This window comes from Micropterus dolomieu, linkage group LG03 (assembly GCF_021292245.1).
Source record: "Micropterus dolomieu isolate WLL.071019.BEF.003 ecotype Adirondacks linkage group LG03, ASM2129224v1, whole genome shotgun sequence".
NCBI classification, from domain to species: Eukaryota; Metazoa; Chordata; class Actinopteri; order Centrarchiformes; family Centrarchidae; genus Micropterus; species Micropterus dolomieu.
In genome coordinates, this window is record NC_060152.1 from 21,554,238 (window position 1) to 21,567,562 (window position 13,325).

The 13,325-nt window shown below is 41.1% G+C and overlaps 1 protein-coding gene across 5 annotated transcripts in view; it reads left to right on the plus strand.

The window, feature by feature from the left end:
- The window catches only part of cdkal1 (CDK5 regulatory subunit associated protein 1-like 1), a 283,565-nt gene extending 272,246 nt beyond the window's left edge, over positions 1 to 11,319 (plus strand). For all 5 annotated transcript variants that reach the window (XM_046044868.1, XM_046044869.1, XM_046044870.1 and 2 more), the window contains one exon: positions 9,809 to 11,319. In XM_046044868.1, the coding sequence (XP_045900824.1) occupies positions 9,809 to 9,970 (162 nt within the window). In that variant the 3' untranslated portion in view covers positions 9,971 to 11,319. The remainder of the gene's footprint in view (positions 1 to 9,808) is intronic.
- The last annotated feature ends 2,006 nt before the right edge of the window (positions 11,320 to 13,325 follow it).

A 13,325-nucleotide genomic window follows, 5' to 3' on the forward strand; every position in this document is an offset into this window, starting at 1 on the left:
GGACACAGAGCTCTGTGAACAGCCAGCCTCTTTAGCAATGACCTTTTGTGTCTTGCCCTCCTTGTGCAAGGTGTCAATGGTCGTCTTTTGGACAGCTGTCAAGTCAGCAGTCTTCCCCATGATTGTGTAGCCTACAGAACTAGACTGAGAGACCATTTAAAGGCCTTTGCAGGTGTTTTGAGTTAATTAGCTGATTAGAGTGTGGCACCAGGTCTTCAATATTGAACCTTTTCACAATATTCTAATTTTCTGAGATACTGATTTTGGGGTTTTCATTAGTTGTCAGTTATAATCATCAAACTTAAAAGGAATGAACAGGAATATATTAGTCTGTGTGGAATGAATGTATACATTAGATAGATAGATAGATAGATAGGGACTTTATTGTCATTGCACATATAATACAACAAGATGCAATTTAGAGCAAACCATTGAACTTAGCAGCTTCTATAAATAAATAAATACGCCATAAAAGGATTGCATAAAATAATAAAATGAAGCAATAAAACATACATTAAAAGAATGCAACAGCAATGTTAGCATTAAGACATGATTAACTGGTCCAGCAATTGGATAAAGTGCATTTAGTGTGTGTTAAGCACACTTTGTATCAATATTCAAGATTGCAGCAGCATGTCCACCGCTCTTGGGAAAAAGCTGTTCTTTAGGCGGTTTGTCCTTGCTCTGATGACCTTGAGCCTGCCAGAAGGAAGTTTGCAAAACAGATGGTGACCTGGGTGTGAAGAGTCTCCATTGATGTTCTTGGCACGTCTGAGAAGACGGCTAGAGTGGATGTCGTTCAGATGGGGAAGAGGGGCACCGACGATCCACTGAGCAGTCTTCACCACCCTTTGTAGGTCCTTCCTTTCTTCTGCTGTGCAGCTTGAGTACCACACTGTACAGCCGTATGTCAGGACACTCAATTGTACATCTGTAGAAATTTTTCAAGAGGTCATGGGGGAGTTTTAAGCGTCTGAGTGTGCGCAGGAAGAAAAGGCGTTGCTGGGCCTTCTTCACCTTCCAAGTGAGGTTCTCACATAAGTGTACTCCAAGATATATAAAACTGGGCACTCGCTCAACCTCCTCCCCGCTTATGTATATCCCTGAATGCACTCTCTTACTCTTCCTGAATTCAATGACCATTTCCTTTGTCTTCTTGGTGTTAAGAATCAGGTCATTCACTTTGCACCATCCAACTTGACTCTCCACCTCCTGTCTGTACGCTGACTCCTCGTTGTTGGTGATTAGTCCCACTATAACTGTATCATCAGCAAATTTGAATATGGCATTGGTGCTGTGGATGGGACTACAATCATGTGTGAAGAGTGAATAGACGAGTGGGCTGAGGACACATCCCTGGGGGATACCGGTACTGATGCTGACAGTGGAGAAGGTGAGATTACCTATTCTAACTTGCTAGGGTCTATTTGTGAGAAAGTCCTTAATCCACAGACAGAGGTAGGAGTTTAGCCCCAATGAATGCAGCTTGTTGACTAGTTTGCTGGGATCGATGGAATTAAAGGCTGAACTAAAGTCAACAAAGAGCATCCTAGCATAGGTGTTGGGATTTTCCAAGTGAGTGAGGACAGTGTGTAGTACAAGTGAGATGGCATCATCCGTGGATCTGTTAGCTTTGTAGGCAAACTGGCTGGGCGGGATGCTGGCCTTGATGTTAGATGGTATCAGCTTTTCAAAGCATTTCATGATTATTGGTGTGAGTGCGATGGGCCGGTCATTTAGAACAGTGACTGCTGAGATCTTAGGGACAGGGATTATGGTAGCTGTTTTCAGGCAGGTAGGTACCGTGGCTTGTCTTAGCGATTGGTTGAAAATGTCTGTAAAGACTGCAGCTAGCTGGTTGGCGCATGCCTGCAGTACTCTGCCTGGCACATGATATGGACCAACTGCTTTTCTGATGTTGATGTTCTGCATGACCTGCCTGACCTGATATTGTTGGAGTGTAAGTGGCTGTTCCTCTCTGTCTGGGGTGAAGGAGAAGATGGTGGGTAGTCCTTTGCTGGTACCATTCTCAAAGCGGACAAAGAATGAATTGAGTTGATCCGGGAGGGAGGTATGTGATTCGGCTTGTAATCAGTGATTTTCCTAATGCCTTGCCACATAGCACGGGGATTGTTCTCACCGAAGTCATCCTCAACGCGCTGTTTATATTTTTGTTTGGCGTCTTTGATGCCTCTCCTTAACTCTGCCCTAGATCTCTTATAGTCCTCCCTGTCACCTGAGCGGAGTGCATCATCTCTGTCTTTGAGTAGCATTTTCACCCTATTGTTGAACCAGGGCTTCTGGTTTGGAGATATCTTAATGTCCTTTTTGACAATGACAGTGTCAATACAGAAGTTAATATATGCCAGAACTGCTGAGGTGTAGTGCTCAATGTCTGAATGGTAAAAGAGTTCCCACCTTGTGTCCTCAAAGCAGTCTTGTAATGTAGCTGCATCAGTCCAGATCTGCACAGTCTTCATGTGATTCTTGGGTCCGCAGATCAGGGGTTTGTATGCAGGAGTCAAGAAGAGGGCCAGATGATCTGATTGTCCAAGGTGGGGTGATGAGTGCGTTTTGTAGGCTCCCAGTATGTTTGTATACACCTGGTCTAGTATTTTGCCCTTCCTTGTTTTGATGTTGACATTTTTGTGGAATTTAGGTAACACTGTCTTGAGGTTGCAGTGATTGAAATCCCCAGCCACAATGAAGACACTGTCCGGTAGCCTATTTTGTTGACTGTTGATAACATCATGCAGCTTACTCATAGCCTTATTAGCATTAGCTCGGGGGTGCACATACACAGCTGTGATATAGACTGCAGGAAATTCCCTCAGCAAGTAGAATGGTCTGCATTTCAGCATTAGAAACTCTGTGTTGGCAGCAATGTCTCTTGATCACAGTAGTATCCGTACACCAGTTGTTATTTATATACACGCACACACCTCCGCCTCTTGTCTTACCGGAATCCTCTCTCGGTAGATGGTGCGGCCTACTAGCTCCACGGCTGCATCTTGGAGTTTTTCGTGAAGCCAAGTCTCTGTTAATGTCATAACGCAGCTGTCTGAGCGGTGATCAGTGATCCGAAGTCTTAAATCATCCATCTTGTTGATGACAGACTGTGCGTAGGCAAGAAATACACTGGGTAGGGTCGGTCGGTGTGGTGCTAAGCGTACCCTCACTCGCCTCCCGGCTCGTTTTCCTCTCTTCTGCTTCCTCAGACGCCGTGGTCTATTCTTTCGTCCTGGCTGGTCAATTGCTGGCCGAATGATTTCGTCCGGACACGTCCCATGCAATAGCCTCTAATTTGTATCAACTTAGAATGAAGATAAGTAGTTTTGCTGCTAAGTATTGGAGAGCTCGAGGCCGCTGCGACAGTGCGCGCCGCCATCTACCACATTATACAAGTTTCACTTTTTGAATGGAATTACTGAAGTAAATCAGCTTTTTGATGATATTCTAATTATATGACCAGCACCTGTATGCTTGGATTAGGCTGTTGTGTAGCTTTGAGTGTGTGCAGAGAGTCAACAGGTATACCTGCACGCCCATACATTGTGATGGCAGATGGTTTTACAGTTGCAGTGATGGAGAAAATTTTCGATGACATGAGAAAGAGGAAGACCAAAAGAGAACATGACTCAAGTTCCCCACTGAGCCTGTATTACTGTGTGTGTGTGTGTGTGTTTGGGGGGGCGGGTTTACAGCTCAAACCTCTATCTTTCTACCAACCAAACAAATGTCAAAATTGTGAATTGGTCAGTGATAGTTCCAACAAAGACATCTATTTGTATGAGGATTCTTTACTTATAATCACTCGTTCTCTGCCGTCCCTCTGTCCTGTTGTAAATATAGCTGCCGCTCATTGTGAGTGTCACTATGGCTTTGTCAAATCACCCGTGACTACAGTGTCTGTTTACGCGCATACGCACACACACAAACCACTTCCATGGTCTCTGTGTGTCTGGAGTGACACAGGCAGCTGGTGAGGATCATGTGAGAAATGTGACCACTATGTATTGTGCTTTCTGGCGCTCGTGATGTGGTGTGCGTGTCACCCTGTGCACCGTGTGTGAATATGTCAGTGTGTTGGCTGTGGCTGCACCAGATTTATCTTTAAAAAGATGCATGTGTGGAAAGACTTTTTAAGACAGATATTTGAGAGTCCTAGGCCCCGAGGGAGAAGTATCTAGCTGTGTCTAGCCAGCCTTTACCCCTGGTGTACTGTTAGATGATTTTATAGTAGGATTAATTTGCTGTGTTCTACCGCTGTGAGCAGAGAGACAGACATTATCCACCGCAGGCCTACACGTACAAACACACTTACTCACAAATGCCAACCCTCTTTCTCACAGACACATGTACCACCTCAGCATGCCAGCTAGCAGGTGGTGAGCTATCATTGAGAGCCACATCTCTCATCTTATCCTGACCCCTTTCTTCCTTATCTTCCTTTCCTGATTTCTTCAGAGTTTTTCACTTCTCTCCACTCCTCTCCTCCCCTCTCTCCCGCTGTGTAGACACACACCTACTGGCACTTGGATTTTCACTTATCCTCCCTACTAGTAATAGATTTTAGACTACTACTATTCAGTCTCTCTCCTGGCTCCCTGTTGTTAAAAGACACCTGCAGAGAGGCAGATAAATAGATGAATAGAGAAAAGAAGGCAGTATACTTGGCCTGTCAGCCGAGTAAAATATAATGGTTTGGTGCTCAACTGATTTGTATTTCAGTCCTAAGCTCTTCTGATTCACTTTTTGTCTCAGTTTCTATTAAATATTCATCTTGGTCTTTTTCTTCCTCAAGTGAGCAGGAAATGAAATTTGCACTATTAAGTGAATTTTATGTTTACAGGCAGCATTTTTCATTCAGACATTTATGTTTATAAAAAGCTATGAGTGATGGAAAACCAACCTTAGTCTCTTCTTTTCTCACTGCCAGTTCATTCATCTTTTAATGAATGTGCCAACGTTTAAAACCTGCTAAAAGTGTACAGTGTAACCTCACTGAAGTAGTACTTTTCAACTATATTATTGCCGACAGAAGTAGCTGTATTCATTATGATCACAGTTTTACAGATAAGAGTCTCAGTGACAAGTAGCACATGCTTTCTGACAAGGACTTGACATGGCTACCACCATACTCCCATACACCAAAAGCACCCCTATTGTTTTTCAAGCATCAAAACAGCAACAAAACAGCGTATCAGTTTTGCCTTTGGGGAGTCCAACAGTGATACAACATTAAGCAAATGTGAATACGTCAGCCAGACCTCTGTTACCGATTCTCCCTCCACGTGTTGTCTGAAGTTACTGTAAGTGACTTATTGATGTGTCACGTAGGCGTTGTCGGTCATAGTATCCATCCTCCATTGTGTGCGGTAACAGAAGAAACCATTCAGCCGCAACAGTGAAGAGAAGAGTGGGTGGCAAGGTTGCGTTCGCAACCATCAGAGAGGACAGGGGAGCGGAAGTAATGTGGAGGATAGAGAGGCAGAGGACAGACACTCTGCAGCTGCTTATACACACAGCCATGTGCATGCATGTGCAACCCGTGTAGGCGTGCACTGACTCTCAGTTACATACAAATCCATACTATGCGTACAGGCAGGTGTTTGTACTGGACAGAATTCAAAATCTAAATTATTTCAATCTTAGTTTGACAGTGCTGTAGGTGTGCATACAAATTCTCTACAGTTGCAACTTTTCATTTCTGAGTTTTTATTGAATTTTAAACCCATATGGGAACTTTTTTAACTAAAAAAGACAGCATACAAATAGATAACATACATAGCCACATATTTCTTAACATAATTTGCTATGTATCCTATTTGGGAAAAAACTTTATTAAAGGTTATTCTAGAAAGCTGCTGACTAATCGCTCAATACCACGCTGCACAGTCTTCCCCTTCTTGGAGATAAGGCATTTCACCAACTGTCATGTTGTCAAGAGACAAAAAGTAACTACCACAAAGTCATCCAGGTTGATTTCCACTCCACCCAGAGATGTTGACAAGTGTTGGATCTCTCATCCAATTTTGTTAATGCTAAAATTGCTTCTTCTTCTTGTGCAGAATTATTCATTTAGCAATCAGTTAGCATTGCGTGAAATCACACCTGAGGTGTCCACTATAAAATATATGATAAATAAATGTATGATGTTGATCAGTGAGGGAGGATGCAGGCCTGGAAGAAACACAGAAACCTCTCAAATTCAGCCCAAGGCAGTCATAGCAGCAGGATGCAAACTTAAAATCTGTCTGAAATTGTTACGTTGCTATAGGAAGCAGGTATATGTGAAGTTGTACTTGACACTAGGGTTGCAAATAATAATTGTAACAAAAAAACATATAAATATTGCTTAAATCAAACGATACCAAATGCTTATATTCCTCAATCAAAACTTTATTTCCACAGCAACATATAGCATATTCGTTGACAACATTGCATAGCCTATGAATAAGAAGACTAATTAGGATGTCGACATGGTCTGGTGTCAGATAGGAGCGCATCCTGGTCACAATCAGTGCCACAGCTCAGAAGCACCCACTTGGATGGTACTGATGTTGTGGGGATGCAGAGGTACTGGCATGTCCGGTTTGCCAGTCTGGGGAATCTGTCTACCAGTCTGTTGGCTTTGTATCCAAAAATGGGGGAATGTCCCATAAAAAGTTCTAAACCTCTGAGTCCATGCTGCCAGTTGCAGGAGCTGTTAAGACCTACTGCTCCCCCGAAGGGAAAGCCATCGCAGAGCCCTCTCTTTGCGGTTTAGTGAAACATGCTTTGAAAATACACTATTCTTCTGATAGGTAGAATGTAATAGTAAACTACATTTTAATATTTCAGGTCTTTATTTCATTGTCAATCGCTAAAATTTCACATGTACGATCAAATTTTTAACGACAAGATCATTAATTGATCATTGTTCTCATCCCTGCCTCACACCGTAGGAAAGCAAAGGTAAAATGATGTGCTACTGAGAACACAATCAGTATTACAGTCACAGTCTTGCTTTGGCTGGACTAACATTGTAAGCTAACTCTTATCTTCTCATGTCTTTCCAAGCCTCCCTACGTAACTACATCACAGTGTACCTTCCTCAACATTAGCTTGGTTCAATAGACAGCACTCTGTAATAATTGGATCACTACAAAACTGCATGAACTGCTTTTCACAGCGATAATGGCATCATAATTGAAATGCACTCATGCATAAGCAAATGGCTGGTTTTATGAATGCTTTCATCTACAAAATATTGAAATAAGCAGTGAATTTCATAATTTTATTATTGCGTTGGTAATTTACAAATGAAACTGAGGAGAGAGACTGGAGGTGAGAGGACAGAGGAGATAGAGGAAAGTGGAGGAAAGCCCTGTAATTCCCCTTTGCATTCCTAAATGAGAATGCCACTGAAGTATCTATGCATCCTAATATTAAGTAGCATCAATAGATGTATTTCTAAATGTACATAATCATCAGCAGAAATTATCCATGAAGGGAAGTCATATACCCATTCACATAAATGACTGTTTTATGAAGAACCAAGGGCTGAGTGAATAATGATTTGGCAGACTAATGTTTCAAAATAAACACTAGATTAGGGCTGGGAGATATGGCTCATAAATAAAATCTCAATATTTTTAGGCTATACCTCGATATACGATACATATCTCAATATGGACATGTCTAAAATAACATACATCAATTTGACATACATCAAATAGTGATAACATAATGATCTTGTAGAATATGATGCATTGCTGTAGATTAAACCACGCAAAACTATATAAAGTAGTTAAAATTAGCAAAACCATAAACATCTACTTCAGTAAAATGCAACACACACACTAATGCAGCAGTAATATTAATCCAAAAACATCATATATAATACTAAAATGCTGACAGGGGCCATTTTACTAACTACTTTAGTAAGGTTTAGAATGCAGAACTTTTACTTGTAGTGGAGTATTTTCAAAGTGAGGTTGGTATTAGTAATGTAGCACACCCACAGCCTATCTGCACCTGTGTGTTACCAGCTGAGCCTTCCCCTTTAAGGAAGGTGGTTTTCTGGGTAACCTGTGTGTTGCCGGGTTTGTTGCATAGACTGTAAAAAAGATGTGGATGTGGTCACCATGACATCACCTAGTAATTTGTGGACTACCTTTTTCAAGCCTCGAGTTTGACATTTTTGCTTTCGCCATCTTGGTCTAACAGCCAACTCCTTTGAGTATCTTTTAGTACAACTGACCATAGAACAAGACCAATTAACTTTCAGGAACGGAAAACACACTGTGAAAGGGTCAAAGTTCTTACATGAAAACACAGACAGCACCAAAAGACATATTTGCGTTAGTTGTACACAGTGCAATCACAAGCTAACCCCTCCCTTAAGCATCCCCTGCTTTATCGTCTGTTTTCCTCTAAATGGGACTTTAATTTACAAAATGAACTTCATGGTGTATTGAAGACTTGAAACTAGCGACTGAAACCCTAAACTCATTAGGAAAGTGTCTGTTGAGGAAATAATTCTAGTGAAAAGTAGGGTAATTTTGTTATTGACTCGAATGCAACCATACTTCTTTTTGCAACCAGTGGACTCGCCCTCTGCTGTCTGTTAGAAATAATGCAGGTTTAATGCACTTCTGCATTGACGCTGGGTTTGTTGAATCATAAATTTAAAAGTGTTAGAGCCAGGTAGACTAATTACAGCAATTAGATGATTGATCACTTTTTCTCCACCACAGGGTAAAAATCACAGTGACTCGTAGCTGCTAACTAGCTTACTTTTCACCGTCTGAACCAACTCTGCTGTGAACAGTAGAAGACGCCATAGTAATGTTACATATACAGTGACTTTTATTTTATTTTTCTGTGCTAGCAAACACAACACATAGCTTTCACTAACTCTTATACTGCAACCTGAGCTAATCTACACACTTAATGGCTGACTAAAGTAACATACATACCCCTCAGCAGCAACGAGCAGAAACAGTTAAAACTCGAATATGACGATATGGTCATCTGCTATATTGCACATTTTATACGAATAATGTATTCGATGTATCGCCCAGCCCTACTCCAGACATTTGCTAAAAAACAGATTTGGTCCTCCTCTTCTTCCTCTTCCTGTTCCGCTCCTCTTAGTATTGCTCTTTCCCATCTTTCACTGTCACATCCCTTCAGTGGTGGATGTCTTTTTAATGGTCCAACACATTAAGACTAAACAGAACGCTCTGATTACAGACATTTGATGCGTTGGATCACTGGCCACTGTCCTGTCAAGCCTTGCTGTTTGAATTGTGACTGGCCCTTAATTGTGAATTATGACCATGACTTATGCTATTAGCTGCAACGTTCTACAAGTGTGTAGCAGAAAGCAAGACAGGGTCTTTGAGTTTCTTTTACAACAAGTAAGTAGTACACTAATGGCAAACATGGGCGCCTTCATGACAGGAGGATCTGTGCTATGTTCATTTCACATATTTTTTTACCTCCAAAAAAACTAAGTGTACATTTTTTGAAAAGCACATTGTGAATATTCATTTCTCAACATATTTATCTTTTCCTAATGAGCAGGGAGACTAGGCGGAGACTCTCGTATCAGTAAACATCTGTCATGCAGTTTGATTGAATAACTGCAAACGCAAAATCTGTACCTATCCAGTAATCTTTATTTCTCTAGAGCAAGTCTCAAACCAAGAAGTCAGTAAGTATTACAGTGTTCGGGTGATAATAAATGAAGAACACATCAAAAGTCTCTTCCTCTTGATCTTAGTGTGTGGTTGTCTTTCTATGTGTGTCCCCTCCTTAGGAACAGATGGCCAATGGCGTCCAAGGTCCTGCTTCTGCATCGCCTTCGTCCGTTTTATTGATGGGCCCTTACAGTCTGGACAGGGAAGTACTGAAGAAGCTGGGAATCGGGCTCGCTCTGGCAGCATGCATCTTGGCCTTTATTGTAGAGAAACTCTACTGATAGAGCAACTAGAAGAAGGTTGTGAACAAGGGAGAGGACAGTGTCATCATAGGAGCCTTAACAGTGTGTTTGAAGTGGGTGAACTAAGTGATAAAACTGTCTCCTTAAAAACATACTGTAGCTCTCATTCAATCTCAAAATAACCCAAAGAAATGAAGTCAGTGACACCTACGGAGGCAAGGATTGTTTGAATACACTGTGAGATATCTCCTGTTGGTACAGTTAGCCGTTTTACTTTTAAATTAAAGGGTAGAGTTCACAACTTGTTCATTTTATTTTTTTTTCTCCAAACAAATTAATGTCACTGTCTTTTCTGTCAGTGAAGTAGGAACAACCACATGGGCAATGACAGGTCAGTGGTCTTCACAGACCTTAGCAAACACTTTTTTAACAGTCCTTTTTGGTTCAAATTACCATTCACTCATAGTTATACTAGATTTGAATTAGAATCTATCAAGGGTACAGATTCCGTTTGTCAGGAAAATGCTATGCTTTGTCTATGGTTCACTGATGGCTGCAGCCTGTCATTGTCCATAAACTGGTAAATAAATTGAATAATGCGTTTTGGGCCAGTGTAGCTGTTCCACATATAAATCAACTAGTTTAACACATTCTTGTCACGTTTACCAGAACAAAGTCTGAGGATGATGAAACTGTCGGTCCCTGTTCAGCTTGCGGAGTTGTAGAGTGATTCTCAGGTGTTGAATGAATTATCCAACTTTTTTTTTTTGACATACTGAGCATGTAGATCCAAGTATTGTGCGTTTTTAGAGTTGCCCATTCAACTGTGATTACTTTACAGTATGTGTTATTTTATTCTCTGGAAAGGAGTAATAATGTGTATAATACTTAGGTTAAGCATCATTTGTTACCTTCATTTCAAAGTATTTATTTTTGAATGAGAGACACAGACAGTATATTCAAACAAACATTTTTGAAGTTGTTTTAACATGTTTTTTTGTTAAAATGGTTTTTCAGAAAGTTTGTTTCATTTTATGGTCTTTGCCCCACATATCAAAGAAAAATAATTAATTTGTAATGTACATCTTACCTTAAACTGATGGGTTATAACACAACAAGCCAGGTGGCAATGCTGACTGCTGATTGTTGATCATTATTGACTCATCATTTTTTCCTGCACACCCAAAGTCATTTGTTTTATTTGTGTGTGATGACCAGCTCTGGTGCCAACTTGATTGTTTCATATTTTCTTACTAATACTCTTGTTAATTATGGTGAAAATATAGTCTGAGTCATTATTGAGACAGTTTGTTTTTGTCTTGATTAGCATTGTTACAACCATCCTCAACTGTTTAATAAAGGACAAACTCAGTTTGTCATGAGTGAAATGACTGTGTTGATTGATTGAGAGTCCCATGTCTCATTACTGCATTCTGTATCACTCAGTTGTTGTCATGCATAGAGTCTGCCTGTATTTCTGTCTAATGTCTTTCTGTTTTGAGGTACAACAGTCCCAACATGTGCGCTGAAATTTCCAACAGTTAATAATGCATGCCCCAATTTATGCATCGCATTGCACTGGCACATGTGCCTCGGTCTGCATTTTTATGTGTGTGTGTGTGTGTGTGTGTGTGTGTGTGTCTGTGTGCGCTCTCGCCCTGTGTATATTCCTAGTCACAAGTGTCTTTCAGCTTGTTTGTGAGCTTGTTTCCGTGTCAGAAGGCCTGTGTGTGTGTGTGTGTGTGTGTGTGTGTGTGTGTGTGTGTCTATACATGCCTGCACTGGCTGATGTACTGTCTGTAGTTTCCTCCAATGCTTAATTTAGCAGAAAGCCAGAAAGCGTGCATCTGTATGTGGATGTGTGGCTCACGAATGACAGGACTCATCCCTCTCTCATTCAGAAAGCCATGTTATTAGATATAGCGCAGTTTGTAGCCTACACACACTAGCTTTGTATTATCGGAGTATATGATGCATGTCACACATTCTGTTGACACACATACGTGCCTGTACCCTGGCCTTTTCTTCCCTAGCTCGTGCATTTCACACACACACAGCACACTGCAATTTTGTAGTATGTGGGCAAATGATGCACGTCAAGCAAACTTGCACACAAACACAGGCACCAAAGGTTTATATTACCTGATCAAATGATGCGTGTCTTACCCAGAGACACACGCACTAGCTTTGTCTTATGTTATCAAATGATGCGTGTAGCTATGAGGCTTGTTACATCCATCCAGCAGTGCCCTATATTATTCTGCAGCCATCCATACTATGTGACAGTTCTTTTGATGCTTTGTAAGCACATTTCCTCAGCGTGTATGTCAGTTACACGGCGTTCTCCACTGAAATATGGATGCAACAACACCCTTTGTGTTTGGGAGATCATCACTTAATATGAAATATTGAGGCGGTAACCATGGAAAGGAGATCATTATTCACTTTGCATCATTCACTTCAGTTGTTTCTAATAAAAGCAAGAGTTTCTGAATTGTCTTAGCTGCAGCTGTTGCCAATTTGTCATCGACACAGTGACGTCCGTTTGATGCGAAACGGAGCGACTTTGGACACAGGACAATCAAAGGGAGGTTGAACATTAATGCGCTTTCCTGTGTCATCTCTCATCTATCACGTCATTTAATTTCATTGATTTAAGTGTTTGAAATTCAAAGTGGTTTGTCTTGCATAAGCAAGCAGGCAGTGTTGTTACTCAAAGAAGGGCGTTTATATTTTGAAGAGGCTGAGATGCCACATTACTGTGAGTGCAACATAAAAGTTCAGTATCTCAGGTAAAGTAAGTATCTCAGGATAAATCATGATTATGTATTGAAAATTATATGTTGTCATGTCTATGTTGTCTTGATCTTTGACATTGAAAATATATCAAACCCCATTACTAGTGTAAAGCTGAAGAAAAGGTGACAATGAACCTGTTCTGGAGCTATACAGCATTTGCCTTATAGCAGTTGTAGCAGATTACAGCAATAGTTATCAAGTAATATATGGTTTAGAGGAGACAGAAAAATAAAGATATGTTACATTTTCAAATGTCTTACATGAGAGGAAGTCATACACACAATGTTTTCAGGCTGCTGTATCATGTCATACCTCCATCCCTCCATCCATCGTCAACTGCTTATCCTGCATACAGGGTCGCGGGGGGCTGGAGCCAATCCCAGTTTACATCGGGCAAAAGGCGGGGTACACCCTGGAGAGGTTGCCAGTCCATCGCGGGGCCACACATAGACAAACAACCACTCACACTCACACCTAAGGACAATTTTAGAGACACCGTGCATGTCTTTGGATGGTGGGAGGGAGCGCGCGCGCAACAAATTAGGCATATTGCATAAGCAGAGGGATGAACCCATGAAACAATATTTCTTTCTGT